Source organism: Pyrus communis, chromosome 1, assembly GCF_041283825.1.
Source record: "Pyrus communis isolate YQ-2024b chromosome 1, ASM4128382v1, whole genome shotgun sequence".
Classification (NCBI taxonomy): domain Eukaryota; kingdom Viridiplantae; phylum Streptophyta; class Magnoliopsida; order Rosales; family Rosaceae; genus Pyrus; species Pyrus communis.
Genome location: NC_142565.1, coordinates 6,750,819 through 6,771,283, shown reverse-complemented (window position 1 = coordinate 6,771,283; position 20,465 = coordinate 6,750,819). Strand labels below are relative to the sequence as shown.

The window sequence follows — 20,465 nt, the reverse complement described above, 5'->3', positions numbered from 1 at the left end:
TGTTGGATACGGTCCCTTATGAAAGATCTCCATCAGTTTTTACCTGCTCCTCCTGATTTACACTGTGATAGTATTTCAGCCTTATCTCTTAGCACCAACCCTGTCTTCCATTCCAGGATTAAACATCTTGATATTGATTATCATTTTGTTCGTGAACGGGTGCAGAAGAAAGATATCGTGGTGCACTATATCTCTACAGACAATCAAGTTGCAGACGTTCTTACTAAAAGACTTCACAGTCCTGTGTTTGTTAAGCACTGCATCAATCTCAGCCTTGGGGTTCCTGGCTGCGATTGAGGGGGGATAATAACGGATGTACAAGTGTTGAGTATTGATTGGTTAGGATATAATGTAGAGGAGTGCCACATAGGCAAATCAGTTAGATTGATTGGTTAGGATATAATGTAGAGGAGTGCCACTTAGGCAAATCAGTTAGAGGAGTGTTATAAAAGCTACTGTACAAACGTTTACATTTCTAATGTTCAATTGAGTTGTCTCTTCATTTTCCGCTGCTATCTTCTTTCTCTCTAACAACCTTTCTTTCTCAAACTTCTTGGATTCTTTGAGTTTCTGGTTTGATTTTCTGGTGTTATCACATTATTGCAGGTAAGATGCACTAAACTTCCGTTGCTTGAACAATATACTCAAAAACCCTCGGTGTACATGGAAACCTCCAAGCCAAGTATTTGTTTGAAGCTCCTTATCGACACAACGCGTCAACGAGTTCTCTATGCTGAAGCTGGCAAAGACTTTGTGGACTTTCTCCTCACAATTCTGTCTTTGCCGATTGGCACTGTCATCCGGCTTCTCTCCAAAGATGGCATGGTTGGCTCGTTAGGCAAACTTTACGGCAGTGTCGAAAGCCTAAGCAGCATATACATGCAACCTCACTTTAACAAGGAATCCCTCCTGAAACCTAACGCAACATCAACGATTAGTGTTGGTGCCGATGTCCTTCATATGCTGACGATAGACGACTCCTCTGCTGAAAAGTCATTCTATTATTGTGGTTGTCGTAGTCGCCACCAAACCTATCCAACCCTTGTAATGGACAACCCTAAAGCCACCGTTGTAACGGACAACCCTAAAGCCATTTGTCCATACTGCAGTTCAAGCATAAATACCAAGGCGACTTTTGTCCATGGATCCGCTGCTGAAGGAGAAACGGCCGGCGAGGGAGGATATGTGAAAGGTGTTGTGACGTATATGATTATGGATGACCTGGAAGTGAGGCCCATGTCTAGCATTTCAAGCATAACCATGCTAAACAGGTTCAACGTCAAGGATGTCGGTGCCCTTGAAGAGAAAGTGGTCCATCTTACCATGGAAGAGGTCTGAAAAGTACCTAATCACATCTGTTTTTTTTTTTTCTTTGTTCTCTCAATTTTGTGAGTCCATATTTGGTAGTTGACCTAATGTGTGATCTGAACCTTGTACGTAGGGTGTCAAATTGCTGAGGGTATCGTTGCTGTCAAACTTGGTTCTGACCACCGTATTCCTTGATAAGAATGAAGCGTGCACTTCAACTGAAAGTATTGTGGAATGAACAATCTGAATTTTCTACGAGGTGTTTGTTTCTGAATGATATTTTATTTTGTATGTCTGGTGATGAAATGTGATGAGTCGATATTATATTATATATTTTACCCTATTCTTATTATTAATTTAATGGTTATTTTGCGAGAATTTTGATACTTTGATTTATATTCTTAATGTAGGACTTTCGACTTGCTCTGGAGCAAAACATGATGAAACAGACAAATTTTAGAGTGATTCAAATTGGAGGATGTTCATGTGTTTGCTAACTTCTTGGTGTCAAAATGTAATGACCTACGTAGATTTGGCTTTCAAACTTTTTTAGATGTTATGTAATTTAGGACTTTTGTCTGAAGGTCCCTGTCTAGATCTATTGTACTTTGGGTTGATTTGGACTCTGTTTTGCTGTGTTGTTTTGGAAGTGATATATACTCAATGCCCAGGAAGATTAATGTAATTTGATAACGGTCTCGTTTTGGATTTCAGTCCTTTATTTTAAATTATCTTTTTGATATAAATTATGTTCTCTTATTTTATAATCATATAGTTCTGTAGCTACACAAGGCCTTTTAAGTTCTGGACCATGATTCACCATACAATTGCCACTAAAATATTTAAATATATTAACTTGGAAAAAAAATGCGGGGTTGTTAAATACATGGTGATAAACCTATGTCTATAGGTTCAAGTGTAGCTTTGTTCAACAGGCTTAATGTTACGGACGTCAGTGTCCTTGAAGAGAAAGTAGCAGGGACGAGGTATGTATATAATACTTACGGACATGTCACTCGATATGTGTTGTCCACGTATTAGACTTGAAAATTCGTCATATGTGAGAGATACTATAGACATCATCGGTACAAAATATAGTAACATAAGATGGATGTTCTGGACTGGGAGTTGGTGCAAACAGCAGATCTATATACACTCCAAGTTTGTAAACTAGTTAATTTGACACAATATGCCATTTCATGTCTTCAAGGTTGATGATAATATATATTATGTTTAGGGTGTGAAATTGCTTAAGGAATATCACCAATGTGTTCCTCGGAGGGAAGATAACATGCATTCAAAGGCACTTCTCACCAATTTGTCGGTTTAATTGAACAAAGGTTCTTTTACTTAATTTTAAGTCACTAATCTTAGCCCACACATGGTTACTAAGGATATTGTGCATTGTTGGGTTTGTTTTGACGCAAAACTTAATACATATGAATGCATGCTTTATTCGAATTCAAGCTCAGATAGCCTAACACGAAATGGTCATATTTGAACAAGACTTGTTTTATAATTAACTTTATACTATTCACACTCAACTTTGATTAAAACTTAATAGTGACCACTGTTATAAAAATTCTTGATGTTAGGTGGCTGGCCAATGCCCCGATTATTTTTTAAGCGTTTGAAAATTAAGAAAATGTATCTAGACTCGCTCAGGTGCCCGCTTCGGTCGCGACTCTCACTTAAATAGAAAATAAAAAACTTTCATTTTACATTTTAAGTTTTCAATAAAATGTAGGAGACTTATTGGGATGAGGATCCTATCCGGATCCTCACACTCTAATCGTTTATCGTACATCATGTGGTCAGTTTTCGTTATGTGCTATTTCTGTTTAATTTTAAATAAAAAAAAATTCAAAATAATTTCTGGTTACACGATGTATAATGAACGGCTAGGATGTGAGAATCCTAGGATCCCTAAAATTTGCATCCGGATGAGATCTAAATCCGACTTATTGAATATTTGGATAAACACTCATTATAATTTATATGCTTGTTCCCCATGTTTCTAATACTTTATAATTTATGTTATTTTATTTTGCAATTTAAGTAGCACGATATTGTTTGTTTTGGGTCCTGGCCACGCCTTCACGGTTTTGTTTCTGGGAACTCACAGGAGAACTTCCCAGTGAGTCATCCATCCTAGGATTGCTCTCGCCCGAACTCGCTTAACTTTGGAGTTTTGATGGAATCCGAAGCCAGTGAGTTCCCAAAAGGTCTTGTGATATAGGGAGGAGAATATGTACATATAAGGCACATCACCCCCTCTCCGTTGGTTGATGTGGGATCTCACAACTAATGCCTAACGCCTTTTAGAACCTTGATAGTAACAATTTTGTCTTACTTGAAACCTTTTCTAACTACAAGTTTCAGCTAGACCGTAAGGTAAAGTGAGTCTTCCACTGTGTCCTTCGGAAAAAGAAAAGTGGTCGAAACATGTCCAAGCTGATGCAATCAATCTTGCTTTTCGTACAAATTTCATTATTAAAGGCTAGGATGATATTTACTTTGCTTCGAAAAAAATTATTTTTGCTCTGAAAGACAGTAACAGGAAAAGTGTTTGGTAAAATATAATTATATGAGGGCTTTTGGCAAAAAAAAAAAAAAAACACTGTTATGGATAAACTTTTATATAAAATAACTACAAAAAAATATTTTTTCTCTGAAAGACGAAAGTAACAGAAAAAATGTTTGGTAAAGTATAATTATATAAGGGCTTTTGGCAAAAAAAAAAAAAAAAAGTGTTACAGATAAAATTTTATATAAAATAACTACAACAATATAAAATATAAAAAAAGATAATAATAATATTTTATTCACTATACCAATATGTTGCTGCTAAAGTTTCTCCCGTTCTGTGCATATCATGTGCATGTACTGTACATATTATGTGCATGTGGTGTGCATATAGTGTATATGGTGCATATTTACATCTTTGATACTCTTTGCATTAACGTAGTTTACTACATTTTCCTTTGATTCAAAAATGAAGGATTTTGGTTTCCTCCAAGAAACACCAAACCAATCACTTTAACTTCAGAAATCGATCAATCAAAAAGCAAAATTAAGCAAACCTAGTTCACAAAAACTACAAATGAAAATGTAAAAATTGAAGAAGATGGGTGGGTTAGAGAGAGAGAGAGAGAGAGAGAGCTCTTGGTGATGTAGAGAGAGGAGAGAGAGGAGAGAGAAAGAGAGAAAGAAAGAAAGAAGGCTTGGATGAAAAAGATGGGCGGGTGAGAGAGAGCTCTTGGATAAAGAAGATGGGTGGGTTAGGGTTCTTTGAACTGGAATTGGGCAAGAGACATTTTCTCTCTCTACAAAATGAGAAATAAGGGCCAAAATTTCAGGATAACCATTTATATGGGAGGGCAATATGCTCATTTAAATGTGTAGGAAAAATCCTTTTTTTATTTGATTGTTGTGCATGGTGTGTGCATGCCGTGTGCATATTCAAAATGTCCTATTTCTTTCCCAAGATTAAGAAATTATCCTATTTCTAGGTATTTTCCTATGATAAATGATAACAACTATAAGTTTTCGAGATATTTTTTTTTTATTGTGCATGATATACGAAGTGAGATATTATGTGTCACTATACAAGTAGTAAAATATTTGTGTTAAAAAAATTAACAACTTAAAAAATAAAGTATTTATTTATATAATGATACATAATATACTACTCATATTTTGAATGCAATGAAAATCTTCGGCTGGACCATAGAGTGACTCTTCAATTAATGTCCTTTGGAAAATGAAAAGTTGTGGATAAAGGTCGAATCAGCATCCAATCTGATGCAATCTGTTCCGTTTTGCTTTACGTACAAACCACACAACTATTTATTTACCACTACATGTTTCCCTTCACTTTCTTATTTTACGAGTTTGAAACGGAAAAGAAACACAATTTAATAATTCAATTGAAACAGAATGGTGCTATCAAATTATCTCCAATTCGTGGTTAAAATCTAAGATTTTTAACTCAGAAACAGTTTTTTCGTTAACTCTTTTGGGTTAAATTTATAATCCGAGATTGTTAAAAAATAAATTTAGGAAATTTTTTTTTATAGTAACTTAAAAAAAAAAAAATTATGTAAACTATTTTGTGAACATTTTAACAAAAAATTATTTAGATTCCAATAAATATTGAAAAATCACTAAACCAACATCATGAAACTCGTGAAACACTATAAAAGAATATGAAACACACGAATTTTTTTTTATAATTATTTTAGCCATTGAATTTTTATTATTATTTTAACCATTGAATTATTTTAATTATTTTAGTAGTTGAATTTATGCCATTTTATGTGTTCAAGATTGATGATAATATTATGTTTAGGGTGTGAAATTGCTTAAGGAATATCACAAATGTGTTCCTCGGAGGGAAGATAACATGCATTCAAAGGCACTTCTCACCAATTTGTCGGTTTAGTTGAACAAAGGTTCTTCTACTTAATTTTAAGTTTCTTTCACTAATCTTAGTCCACACATGGTTACTAAGGATATTGTGCACGGTTGGGTTATGTTTTGACGCAAAACCTAACACATACGAATGCATACTTTATTCAAATTCAAGCTCAAATAGCCTAACACGAAATGATTATGTTTGAACAAGACTTGTTTTATAATTAACTTTATACTATTCACACTAAACTTTGATTAAAACTTAATAGTAACTTGAAACCTTCTCAACTACAGGCCTTCAACTAGACCATAAGGTAAAGTGAGTCTTCCATTATGTCCTTCGGAAAAGGAAAAGTTGTGGAAAAAGAAAGGTGTTCGAATCAGCGTACAAGCTGATGCAATCTTTTCGTACAAATTTCATTATTAAGGGCTAGGTTGATATTTACTTTGCTTTTGAAAAAAAAAAAAAAACTATTCTGGCTTTGCTGGAAGACTAGGTAATTGTGAAAGTGTTTGATAAAATATAATTACAAAAAGATTTTAGCTAAAAAAGATGGATTATGATTCTCTCGCCTCATATTTATATCCCCTTTCATCCTCTCATCTCATATTTTTTATTTTGTCTTTCTCTTTCTATAAAAAATTAGTATAAGATGTTGACATGGTTTGACCGTGACCGTTCAAATAGAAGGAGATAGAAGAGGAGGGAAAGAAAGAGGAAAGAAAATCATACTCCAAAAAAGATAGTGTTATAGATAAATCTTTATATAAAACAATTGTAATAATGTAAAATATATAAAAATAATAATAATAATAATACTGAGTGCGTTATTAATGATGACAAGTACAAGTCTTCATGTAAACCATATGATAAATGATAACAATTACAAATTTTCGAGAGATTTTTTTTATTGTGCTTGAAATATAGAGTGATACATTATGTATCACTATATAAATAGTGAGATATTTGTATTATAAAATAAATTTTTTTTTTAAATTGACATGTGATATACTACCCATATTCTGAATACAATGAAAATCTTTGCTAGACCATAATGTGAGCCTTCAATTAATGTCATTTGGAAAAAGAAGTTGTAGATAAGAACGTCTTTAAATGAGATGTCAAAAAGTCAACATCAGCAATAACGGTAAAAAAAAAACATTATTAATGTTTTCCAACCGAAATGTCAATTCCTATGTGGTATGACATGGAAATGCAGCAAATGAAGTTACGGTCAAATTTGACAGCAACGTCAAATCTATTTTTAATAATTAATAAATGCTTTTCATAATTTTTATACTTATCTTTTGTTTTAAAATACTAATTATAACTATAAAAAAGTAAATAATGTAATAAATAATAGTTTAAATTTGATTGGAGAACAAACTTAGAAAAAAAAATAATCAATGTGCTACATAAGCCTTCAATTTTAAATTTTATACTTAAAACTTGACATCTCATTTGGAGATGGTCTAAAGGTCCAATCAGCATCCAAGCTGATGCAATCCGTTCCGTTTTGCTTTACACACAAATCACACCACTATTTTTTTTATTTTTTATTTTACAAACAATAGATTTTTGTTATATTAAATGTTAGATTAGCTACCGACATGATTTGAACTCACGTCGTCTTGTAAAGGCTCAATACCTTTCCATTACTGTAGTAAGTGGCCACTTGCACACCACTATTTATTTACCACCTAGTTTCCCTTCACTTTCTTATTTTACAAGTTTGAAAAGAAAAAGAAATGCAATTTCATAATTCAATTGAAATAGAATGGTGCTATCAGATTATCTCCAACCCTTGGGCTAAAATTTTAAATTTTTAACTCATAAACAATTTTTCTACTCTAATTTTTCTGGGTTAAATTTTCAGCCCAATATTATTAAAAAATAAATTTAGAATAATTTTTTTTCTTATAGTAACTTAAAAAAAAATAAATTATGTAGACTATCCTAATTTAATTTTATTAACATTTTAACCTAAAATATGTAGATTCCGATAAATATTAAAAAATTACTAAACTGACACCATGAAACTCATGAAACACTATGAAAGAACATCGAACACATGAAAGATTATTTTTGGTGTTGGATTTGTAAATTTGGACAGTTAGATCTTCTTCTTTTTTACCGTTGGATTTGATCATATTAAATCTTAATCGTTGGATTCAATGAATTTATAAATATAAAACTAAAACAAAATACACATATATGATGGGCTAGCCCACTAACTCAGGGGGAATTCTGACCTAAATTTGCCCTGAAAATTAGTTTTTGGTTAAAACTCATATTTTGCCCAATGGTTAGAGCAAGTTGGGGTAAATTTAGAACTTAAAATGTGAGTTTTACTCCAAGGGTTAGAGTAGGTCTTAACACATTATTTTTATCTCTCACACATGTTTTATTATTTTTTTTTTGTAATTAATTCTCTTCAATTTGTGCAATCTGAAAATCGAAAATTAAGACTTGTAAAAGGTAATAAAAAGTGTGGATAACACAACTCTTAAAATAATACAAATTATTTGATTTTCGCATAAAGCTCATGCATACTCATCGATTAAAATTAAAGCGAACACAACAAAGTAGAATTAGAGCATTCTCAATGCAAGATTTATCTCTTGCGCATGTTTTATTAATTTTTTTAATTTAATTCTCTTTAATTTATTTGATTAAAGACCGTAAATTAAGATATATATATATATATATATATAAAAGTAATAAAGGGTGTGGAAACACAACTCTTAAAATAATGCAAAGTATTTGCTTTTCTCATAAAGCTCTCATGCATACTCATCCCTTAAAATTAAAGCGACCGCAACAAAGTAGAATAAATGAGTGTGATCTAACATCCAAATTTTGTGATTTAGAGCATTCTCAATGCAAGATTTATATTTTAGAACTATATTTTAATTTAAATTAAAATATTGGCCAGTTTGAGGTTTATGGTTTTCTCTCTCAAATCTTAATGGAAAGAATTATTATATATTTAAGCTTAAAATCAAAGTTTTTGCATTACATGAGAAGATATTTGAGTGACATTTTAGTTAAAATAGTTTTTCAGATTATATTGTGAAATCTCGTCTCCGGATTTCATTATCAACTTACGTATTTCTCATATACGTGTCACATCCCGGCTCGGGACGGATCACTTCCCGAGCTCGCTCCACCACCGTAGCACGATATTGTCCGCTTTAGGCTTACCATTCCCTCACGGTTTTGTTTTTGGGAACTCACGAGCAACTTCCCAGTGGGTCACCCATCATGGGATTGCTCTAGCCCCTTTCTCGCTTAACTTTGGAGTTCCTACGGAACCCAAAGCCAGTGAGCTCCCAAAAGGCCTCGTGCTAGGTAGGGATGAGAATATACATATAAGGATCACTCCCCTGGGCGATGTGGGATGTCACAATACGTGATTATTTTATTTTATTTTAATTTTGTCAATTTTGTCAATTTTAGAATTTTAATTATTTGGTTATAAAGTTTGAATTTTCGTAGTTAATCATTTAAAATCCGTAGACAGTTCGGGGTCACTCTTAGTATTTTTAGATAAAGTTCGATTCCACGAGCGCATAGACGAAAATCGTTCATGAAACGGAATTGAAACGAGGAAATTAGAAGCGTTTTAATTAGAGGACTTTTTGGTATTTTATCATTTTTTTACATAAATTAGAATTTCCAAAAGTGGGAATTCTACAACTGCCAAATGGCAGCTTCTGAGTCGGGAAAATGGGCATAAGCAAAAGAAGGAAAGGGTAAAAAAAAAGGAGAAAGGGTTAGCAGGGGAGACCTATTTACCCACGGGACCAGGGCCGTTTTGCTACGGCAATCCGACCCCAACTTTGGCGAATCTCAACGACAATGAGATGATCCACCACCATCAATCGAATCAGCGACACCCCACAAATATTTTCCACACAAACTCAACCCCATTGGGTCATTGTTTCTTGGTGGACGGAACCCACCCCTTCCATGTTCTAGGCTGAGTGCTATCATACTCCGGCCACCACGTTGTTGACCACTACTAGGCACAGAGCCACCTGAACCTGGGCAACGAAACCCAATTGGTTTTTAAGTGGAGCTCCATTCAAGGTGAATCGAGATTCTAGGGTTTTGGGTGCTTTTTCGCCGTTTTCCCATAATTTCTAGCGGATTTGGTCGTCGTGACAGGTATAAAACTTGCTCTACGTCTCATAAGCTAAGTATTTGGGTAATTTGAGCAAATTTGGCGTTGATTGGAATTTTTGGTGCGTTTTGGCAGCTGGTCACTGCGTAAGGCAGCGCTCGAGCCCACTGACTTATCTTGCCTTCCTAGACTAAATATGATGCTTGAACTCATTTTTTTCATATGTTTTCCAGGATTTGACATATGACCCTAGTTCTATAAAGGTCTGTCGCACTACCTTTTATAACAAACGACGATTCGACCGTTGGATCGTCACAAAATTAATATCCAGTTGAACATAATATCTGAGGATCTTGGGAATTCACAGATCGAAAATCTGATGCACGGATCTTCAGGATTGAATAATCTTATATTATTCATCTTTGTAAGTAGTCAATGATCTGACCGTTGGATCTTCACCAATTTACAAAGTGTTATTGCACGTATTGTTTGAGGACATTAGAAACTTACAGATTGGAAATCCGACATACAGATCTTTCCAGATTGAATTTCTAAGTTTGTTAAACTCATCATTAACCGCCACCTATATTTGCGATTAATGGATATCTGACCATCGAATCGTCACTAACTTTATTATGTTGTTTTAGAAACATATTGAGATTCCTAGGAAGTTATGGATCTGAAATTCGGTGGACAGATCTTCTGGGTCGTGTTACATAGGGTTGTCGATGCTACAGTTGACCATGTTAACCTAGGATTGACTTTTGGTCAAATGTCCCAATTCGCTTTTAAATACTGAAATTAGTATTATTAGAGACCCAATAGAGTTTAGCGAGCTTATTTTAATCAATGGCCATCCTGGAGATGTGTACCTCGATTTACGTACAAATGGCACCTTACTACGATATACGTGTGTATTAGACTTCTAAATGATATAAATGACAATTAGTATGAAGTAATAAGCCATGGGCCATGTTAGAATTATTTCGTAGAACTTGTATGCATGTGTTGTTGATGTTCGTTTGTCTTGTGTAATCAATAATGTGTATGCTAGCAATTATAATTCATGTTGATTTGATGTATGTTGCGTGATGATGTGACTACACCATGTACTAGTGGTACATGGATGGTCCCATCTGGTTAATCTGTATTGGGGAACCATACTATTATGTGTTTGCCTATGGTCCTGCCTGATTAATCTGTACTGAGGGACCATACGCGTTGTAGGGTGACTCTGCCTAGTTAATTTGCATTGGAGAATCATTGCCTACCTGGTTACAGTACTCCTATAGGTGGTTCTGCTTGGTTAATCTGCATTGGGGAACCACACTATTGGATACATATATATGGTCCTGCCTTGTTAATCACATTGGGGAACCATGTGCAGCCTATGGGTGGTCTCGCCTGGTTAATCCGCATTAGGAGACCATGCACACTCTAGGGATGATATTGCCTGGTTAATGGGACCATGTGCACCCTAAGGGTGACTCCGCCTGATTAATTCTCATTAGTGGTCACTGCCTAGTTGGTTAGTTACTTTCATAGGTGGTCTCGTTTGGTTAATCCACATTAAGGGACCACACTATTAAACACTTGCCTATGGTCCTGCCTGGTCAATCCGCATTGAGGGACCATATGCATCCTAGGAGTGACTCATTCCCATTAGAGGGTCACTGCCTACTTGATCACATTATATCCACATGTGGTTCCGCCTGGTTAATCCTCATTGGGGGACTAGGTTATCGGATGAATGCCTATTGTTCCTCCTGGTTAATCAACGTATAGAAACTATACGTATTCTTGAAATGGGGTTTCGTTGAGTGGTCTGGGATCATTCTTTCCATTCGGTTCCATTGAGTTGGGAGTTGGTTTGGAAATTAGACCTTTAGAAATCTTTATGGTCCATCTGTATTGCTATAGCCTAATTTTCTTCATGTTTATAACGAAAGATTTGAAAACCTTTGTGGTTTGATTTAGAAAGGTCGATGGATGTCTATGTGACTCCTTCAAGATTTTCGACGAATTGTTCATGATTTTATAAGTTCTTTAGGATTTCCAATGAATTGTTCATGATTTTATAACTATGGTTTTGAATGTTATTAATATGATCGGATTTGTTGATTAATGTGGTTAGAGAATAATATTATGCTTCATTGGTTATGTGAAATGTTATATGTCAATGATTGCGGGGTTGTGTAAGAAAACATAGTGATATATATGATTGTTGAATGAAAATTTTGGTTGTCATATGTTTTCGTTATATAATCTAGAATTCAGTAGGTCATGATCGATGAGTTCCCTTCAGGAATTCAGAAACATCATGTTTCTTACCACTCACCATCGTAAGAGAAGTCGGACGTTATTAATGGTAAACTACGAATGGTTTAATCCCTACTTAGGGTACGTAGCTAGTCTAATGCAAATGTTAGATGTAGCCATTAAATAAAGAAAAAGTTATTGCACTGTGGAACCATTTGTTTGTGTTCTCGATCATGTCTCAGAGGCGAGGCATAATAGACGTACATGTACATTGTGACGTCACATGTCGATTTTGGACGTATCTCGAGATCACAGCGTGACTGATATAACTTCTCACTTTGGTCCCTAAGATTTGAATCGATAGAAGTGATCCCTATATTTGTCCATCGTCAATCTTTTTGGTCATTCCGTAAAAATTCTTTGCTAAATAAGGACCAAAACAATAAAAATAACCTCAATTAAATAAAGAATGAGCCAAAATGATTTGACAAAAAAATGAGGACATTTTTATCATTTTGGTCATTATTGTATATTTTTTACGAAATGACCAAAATGATTGACCGTGGACAAACTCAAGGACCACTTCTATCGATTTCAAATATCAGGACCATGGTGAGGAGTTATGCCAATTCCAAGAATCATTTTGATTAAAAAGTCTATTTGAGTCAAAACTTAACTCAAAATTTGAGTTTTAACAATTTGGATATGTGTATTGAAGGTGATTGGAGTCAAACTCAAATCTTATTTTTTTTTTTTTAAGTGAATAACATTTTTCTTTGTTGGTGTAAGCTTTACCTCAAACTCAAATATCATACTAAAATCCAAATTTGAGACTCACTTTGACATGAAACTTATAAGAGTTTTGAGTATTAGTGCATTACATAAGTTTATACTTATATTTAAGAAGTCCAAATTTTTTGATGCATTAGAAAAGACATTAAACCTTATTAAGACTTAAATTTTTGCAAGAAGGGCACTCACACAAAGGACCACTTTCATATACAAAGGAGTTCTTGTTCATTCAACGTCAATTATTATTGTATGGCAAAATCCTTAGTTCAAGAGTAAATGGAACTCTCACCCTTTTTTTTGTCAAAAACTATCACCCTTAAAAATGGGGAACTAGATCCCAATTTGGTGTCAACCGAAGTACCAAATTAATGTTCTTTTTTGTGGGAAGCCTGCTGTTTCTTGGAACCGCAACTTCCATAACATGTTCATCACTACCATCCACATCCACCCCAAGTGACCAAGGAGTGACATAAAAAAAAAAGTGAAGCCTTGAACTTCCCATTAGGGGTGGGCATAAAAATTGTGGAACCGCAAAATCGAATCAAATTGCGATAAAATAAACCGTTAAAAACCGTGTTGACCAAAAAGTCAACATAGGTTCAAGAACTGGACCGTGTTGATCAAATTGCGTTCATATCAGTTTCTGTTTTGATTCTCATGTTGACATGTTGGAAGAACCACTTAAAACCAAACCAATCTGTGAATATAAATAATTAACTAAATTTAGTAGTTGTATACAGGTGTCACTAAATGAGTGGTGAAAATCAAACTGGTTTTGCTTAGGGCAATTGCATGGGAGCATTTCTCAATTAGGTCTTTCGCTTTTACGGTTCACCTATTGAGATAAGGCACATATTTAAAAAACAGGAGGTTATTTTCCCTTCTAAATCTCTAAATTTGACATTTAGGTTTCGATTTCATATTTATCTTCAATAAAATGCTCCTAAGGTGTTAAGTTACATCTTACTTTTTTCTTCCCTTTTTCCTGGGGTTTTTTTTCTTAATATCATGATAAGCCCCTTTTAGACTTAAATTATTGTATTCTACTAACATTCTTATGCATAGTGGATATATTTGTATGTGTGGATGTATATCTTTCTTTTTTTTATTGCTTGGTGGTGCCAAGGACATTTACAATTTGATTTAGTATTTGAAAAGGATATATATATATATATATATATATATATATATATATATATATATATTTATTTATTTATTTATTTATTTAACAAACGATATCATCTACACTAATGGGGAGGGTAGACTTAGCCTTACAATGAGCTAGCAATAATGTAGTTCAAATTTGCTTTTGGCGAGAATCGAACCTAAAACCTCTTACTTTCAAGCAAAAATGATATGTTTGGTTTATAACTTTGTATAACCATTTTAAAAGTTGTATTTGGATGCAAGCATGCAAAAAACAAGAAAACAAAAACAAGTTAACTTTAAATACCATTTGATTTGGTATTGAAATGATTTAGTATTCGAAATCGTAAACCAGTATGAACCGAATTGGAACAGCTGTGAACCGAATCGTACGGTTTTATTAATAAAATTTAAGTGGAACTGCACCGAACCGTTGATATTTCTCAATTTCTGTTTGGGTTTGAGGGTGAAATTGCACTGCACCTCACCATGCTCACTCCTACTTCCTATTTCTATTTCCACTACTCAAGACTGCAGCTTGAACAACGGAACCGGATCCTCTTCGAATCCTTTTGTACAGATCCGTCGGGCCAATGCATCTTGATTGTTGACGTAGATCATGCGGCCATAATTTCTTTAATTTTTTAGCTCGTTTATGCAAAACAAGATCTCTTTCTTCCTTTCTCACTTCTGCAACCTGCTTTGTCGCTCCTTCTCCCCCTTCTCCCAGATAAAAAATTGAAGTAACAATCACAGACAATGATGACTAGACGAAGTGGACATGGGAAAATTTTCGATCCCATATCACTCCTTTCATTAATTTTTTTTTCTTCATTTATTTCAAGAAATAAAAGTTTGGCAATTGCCTTGAGAAAAGAACAAAACTTTGGTTCTTTATAAATTTAAAAATAAAAATTGGAGAGAACAAGAACGACATTGGACAGAGACGAAGGAAAAGTGGAAGAAATGAGAGAGCGGCGTTGCACCTATATCTTCTTTGACAATTTAGTAACCTGGGCCTCCGTCACCCCCGACAAGTTTGACCGCATCCCTCGTGGTGAAGGCGACCTAAAAGAATAGTGATGACTGGTGAAGGCGTATGTTGCATCTTGTTCCCCCGTTTTTCCTTTACCCTTTGCCTCCCAATCTCGCAAATCAGTGAATGAAAAATGAGAATTTAGAACTTCTGCAGGTTGGAGGAAGAGGAAAGAAGAAGATATGGGTAGGCAAGTGTACCGTTCGGCGCGAAAGAAAACTAAAATAAATTCAAATAAATTCTTATCCTGACGGATCCACAGAGAAAGGGAAAAGGATCCTCGCCGGAACCTTTTCCTGGGATCTTCGTCGGAACCTTTTCTTGGAATTTTAGGGATCTCGTGATCGTGATCGTTCATCATACATCGTGCGATCAGAAATTATTTCAAAATTTAAAATTAAATATAAATTAAACTTAACGAAAAATGACCGTACGATGTACAATAAACGATAAGGATCACGAGATCCCTAGGATCTCAAGGAAAAGGATGATGCGATGAACTTTTTCCCAGAGAAAGATCCGGAGAGGATCTTGACCCCAGCGACACCATATGCCACATCGTTATCTAAATTAACTCCCTTGGATATATCCTTACCATTGAACATATGTTGTAATAATTGATGCACATTGTCTTCGAAAATATAATATTTAGGTTTATTTAATTGTTTTGGTTTGGGGTTAGTCTGTTAGAATTAGGGGTTTTTTAGGTTTTTCTCTTCATTAATATAGCTTTTAGTTTAGTGTGAGAAATAAGTTAGTCAACATGTAATCATGAGTTTGGAGTCGTCTTAGCAATCTCGTTTATTTGTTTTCCGTTTAATAAAATAATGTTAATACTTATAATTCGTTTGTTTGTTCGTCGGTTTATTTTCAACTTGGTATCATAGCAAGTTTCATCATTCGGAGTTTAGTCTACTCTTAATGGGTACCAAGTTTTATATCAAATCGTTCGTATATGTGTTTGCTGAGTATCGGTTTGTTTTCTCGTAATCAGGGTTTTGCCGTTGAAAAATGAGAGAAGGGTTTGTAGAAAAATTGAATCTAATGTAACAAAAATCTGAAGTCGAACCAAGCAACAGTAACTCTATTTGCTCTCACATACTTCATACACTCAGATGTAAGTGGGAAGCACTTGTTTCCTTTCATTTGTACAATGTCAGTGTGATCCTGTAAATTCCTATCTCCAAACATGTAGACCATGAAATCTCCAAATGGTAGTCAATATCCACGCTCAACCCTTTCTCTTACACTAAGTAGGTTCTCATCAGGACCAGGTACAATCATGACTTCTAGATGTACCTAGTGCCTTTCTTTGTCTCAACTATCAAGGTTCCTTTGCCAATTGATTCCACAAGATCGCCAGTGCTCATTTTGCACTATCGGCCTATGAGACCTGCTCTCCTATGGTTCTCAAAATGAGGATCTATGAGGTCCTTTCATATGTGGTCTCAAATTAATCGTAGTAAATTAGGCTATCTACTTAAATCATTCTTGTAACATGGAAACAAAATACTAATATATTGATAAAATGAATAAGGGAATTGTTATTAGCACTCCAAAAATCTCATTTTACACTCCTCACAAGTGTATTTTTCTTTCTAATTATGGAAAGTTTGGGGTGTTAAATGAGATTTTTGGAGTGCTAATAACAATTCCCATGAATAAAAATAAATAAATAAATAAAAAGAGAGAAGAAGGTTTCGTGTCATGTCTAATCTATTCTATCTACAAAGTCTAGTCTACTCATCGAATATCTAAACCTAGTAAATCCAATTGCATAAAACCTTACTTTACATATCCAATTTCACCCAACCTTTTATCAATAATATTCAAATCCAGTTTGTTACAAAGTGCCAAAAAATTAAGATTGTGTGGTTTTGAAAGTTGGGATCCCTTCTTGAGCGCATGAACCCTTTTTTTATATGAAATTTTTCGACTACAATGAAAATTTTGAAACAGGTCTTTCTCCCTTTTGCATATGGCAAAAAATATAAATAAAAAAAAAAAATCAAATCTCAGGAGGAGAAAGGGGAGTGAACAATCGTGAGAGAGATGGACAGATGAAGGGGATGTGGAGGAGAAAGATGGTAGGGGAAGAAGACCAAATGTTTCACGCAAGAATTTTTTAATTTAATCCTTTGCATAATTATTGTGTTTCAGTGAAACATTGATTATTTAAGTTGATAGATTAATTTACCATAAGATTAATCTAAAAACTCATATGAAAATGACCTCACTGGTCCTCAAAATGTCCTTAGGAGAGCAGTTCTAATTGGCCCATGTGTTTGGAGTCGATAGATTAAAAGAAGATCACTCCTACAAAAAATCATTCAAATTCAAGATCGTTTAATCATCTTAACTCATTCAATAAATGAACAATTCATTGCAAATATATATTATTTGCAAGGGAGAATGATGTCATCCCATAAGAAGGAATTCAAGTATTATCCATAAAATATAATACATATACAGCCAAAATTGAGGGCTGGTTTGGGGTTGCGGCGCTTCTGAAAAAAAAAACTTATTAAAAAAATCTAGAACACCGAATGTGTTTGGTAAAAGAAATAAAAAATAAGTGTTTTTGTACAAAAAATTGTTGTCAATGACAGTAAAAAAAACAAAAATAGGGTCTACCATGCTTCTAAAAAAATATTTTTTTTCAAAGCAATGTGAACAGTGCCCATTCAATGAAAATTTCAAATGGCAAGTATACCCATGCATATTTTACAAAATTACAATCTTTGCCCCTACATTATTCTATTTGACAATTATTATATCACATTCAACACCACATCATTTTTAATCATTTAACATATTAACAACAGTTTTATGAAAGTTTATCAAACACTCAGACATTGTTTTATTTTGTTAAAAACACTTATACAAAAAAAAAAAGTTTACCAAATATTTAACAACTTTATTTTACAAATGATTATTCTCACTGCACAACAAAAACAATTTTTTTCAAAAAAACACAACACTAAACTAGCCCTAAACCGACTAAAACTTATCAATCATTTTTGTGGCCTAAGTACTTTTAATGAAGGGTTAAAATTCTATAAATAGATCCATTATTGCAAGTACGATGGACTAAACTTACGTTGCTTGAAAAATATACTCAAAGCTCTCTGTGTACATGGCAACCTCCAATCCAAGTTTTTGTTTGAAGCTCCTCATCGATACAAAGGGTCAACGAGTTCTCTTTGCTGAAGCTGGCAAAGACTTTGTGGACTTTCTCCTTACAATCCTGTCTTTGCCTCTTGGCACTGTCATCCGGCTCCTCTCCAAAGATGGCATGGTTGGCTCGTTAGGCAAGCTTTACGGCAGTGTCGAAAGCCTAAGCAGCACATACATGCAACCACACTTTAACAAGGAATCCCTTCTGAAACCTAAGGCAACAGCAACAATTAATGTTGGTGCTGATGTCCTTCATATGCTGACGATAGATGACTCGTCTGCTGAAAAGTCAATCTATGGTTGTCGTAAATGTTATGAGTACAACGACCCAATCATTGTGACCGACGACCCTAAAGCCACTTGTCCGAACTGCCGTTCAAGCATAAATACCAAGGCGACTTTTGTCCGTGGATCCGCTGCTGAAATAACAAAGTTCGGCGAGAGAGGGTATGTGAAAGGTGTTGTGACTTATATGATTACGGATGACCTGGAAGTGAAGCCCTTGTCTAGCATTTCTTGCATAACAATGCTAAACAGGTTCAACGTCAAGGATATTGGTGCCCTCGAAGAGAAAGTGGTCCATCTTACCATGGAAGAGGTCTGAAAAGTACCTAATCACATCTGTTTTTTTTTTATTTTTTTTTAATTCTCTCAATTTTGTGAGTCCATATTTTGCAGTCGACCTAATGTGTGATCTGAACCTTGTACGCAGGGTGTCAAATTGCTGAGGGTATCGTTGCAGTCAAACTTGGTTCTGACCACCGTGTTCCTTGATAAGAATGAATCGTGCATGGAGTTGTCCATAGATTAGCTAAGTTTGCCATCTCAATTGGTAATGAATTTGTATGGTTAGAGGATCCTCTTGATTTTGTTCAGGACCTTCTCAACCAGGATCTTTTGTAGTGTGTTGGTTCTTTCTCTAAAATATCGTGTTTCTTTCCCAAAAAAAAAAAAAAAAAAAAAAAAGTAATGAAGTGTGCACTTCAACTGCAAGTATTGTGGAATGAACTGTCTGAATTTTCTACGAGGTGTTTGTTTCTGAATGATATTTTGTTTTGCATATCTAGTAATGTAATGTAATGACCTACGTAGTTTAGGGTTCCAAACTTTTTAAATGTTATGTAATGATCTACGTTTAAAGTTTAAACATAGGAGAGATGTTTTGACGACCCTAATATATATATTTTTATTTTAAATTAGTGTATACAAGTCTTTGACTCGAATAATCACTAGGTCCCTCGTTTGACCTCACGACATTTGGGAAGCGAGAAACTTTAGCATTTTTGCTAGGTAGGTACACTGGGAGATAGTTGATCTTCATATCACTTTGGAGCAAAACAAAGATTTGACCACTTGACCAACAACCCTTAAATTACGAACCTAATTAATATGAATACATGGTTTATTCGAAATTCAAGCTCAAATAGTCTTAACACGAAATCATATTTGAACTACACTTGTTTAATAGTTTACTACTTTACTTGATACGATTAACGTCTAACTATAGTTAAACTTAATAGTAACAATTTTGTCGAACTTGAAGCTTTTTCCTGTACAAGAAGACAACTTCAAGTCTTCAGCTAGGTAAGAGTGAGTCTTCCATTATTGTCCTTTGGAAAAAGAAAAGTAGTCGAATCAGCGTCCAAGCTGATGCAGTCTTGCTTTTCGTACACACCCTACCACTAAATAGTCACCACATGTTTTATGTTCTTATTTTACAAAAGTTTGAAAAGAAAAGTAAACACAATTTAATAATGCAAAGTGTTTGCTTTTCATACTTATCGATACTCATTTTTACTTATCATACTTACTTCTAGTGATGAAATGTAATGACCTACGTAGATTTGGGTTTCAAACTTTTTTAGATGTTATGTAATTTAGGACTTTTGTCTGAAGGTCCCTGTCTAGATATATTGTACTTTTGGTTGATTTGGACTCGATTTTGCTGTGTTATTTTGGAAGTGATATCTACTCAAAGCCCAGGAAGATTAATGTAATTTGATAACGGTCTCGTTTTCAGTCCTTTTATTTTAAATTATCTTTTTGATATAAATTATGTTCTCTTATTTTATAATCGTTCTGCAGCTACACAATGCCTTGAAGTTCTGGACTATGATTCACCATACAATTGCCACTAAAATACTTAAATATATTAACCCAGAAAAAAAAGGCGGGGCTTTTAAATACATGGTGATAAACCTATG

General features: G+C 34.3%; 2 protein-coding genes across 3 annotated transcripts; both read left to right on the top strand.

The window, feature by feature from the left end:
- The first annotated feature begins 477 nt into the window (after positions 1-477).
- LOC137721266 (uncharacterized) lies at positions 478-2,021 on the top strand. 2 transcript variants are annotated; one of them, XM_088695119.1, is made up of 3 exons: positions 503-1,332; positions 1,442-1,567; positions 1,719-2,021. In XM_088695119.1, the coding sequence occupies exons 1-2, from the start codon at positions 664-666 to the stop codon at positions 1,544-1,546; spliced, it is 774 nt and encodes a 257-aa protein (XP_088551245.1). In that variant the 5' UTR covers positions 503-663; the 3' UTR covers positions 1,547-1,567; positions 1,719-2,021. The 2 variants fall into 2 exon arrangements, with proteins under 2 accessions (XP_068316469.2, XP_088551245.1); XM_068460368.2 differs by having other exon boundaries at positions 478-1,332; positions 1,442-2,021.
- A 16,143-nt stretch (positions 2,022-18,164) lies between these two features.
- LOC137719414 (uncharacterized) lies at positions 18,165-19,285 on the top strand. The gene is made up of 2 exons (XM_068458454.2): positions 18,165-18,859; positions 18,974-19,285. The coding sequence occupies exons 1-2, from the start codon at positions 18,221-18,223 to the stop codon at positions 19,070-19,072; spliced, it is 738 nt and encodes a 245-aa protein (XP_068314555.2). The 5' UTR covers positions 18,165-18,220; the 3' UTR covers positions 19,073-19,285.
- The last annotated feature ends 1,180 nt before the right edge of the window (positions 19,286-20,465 follow it).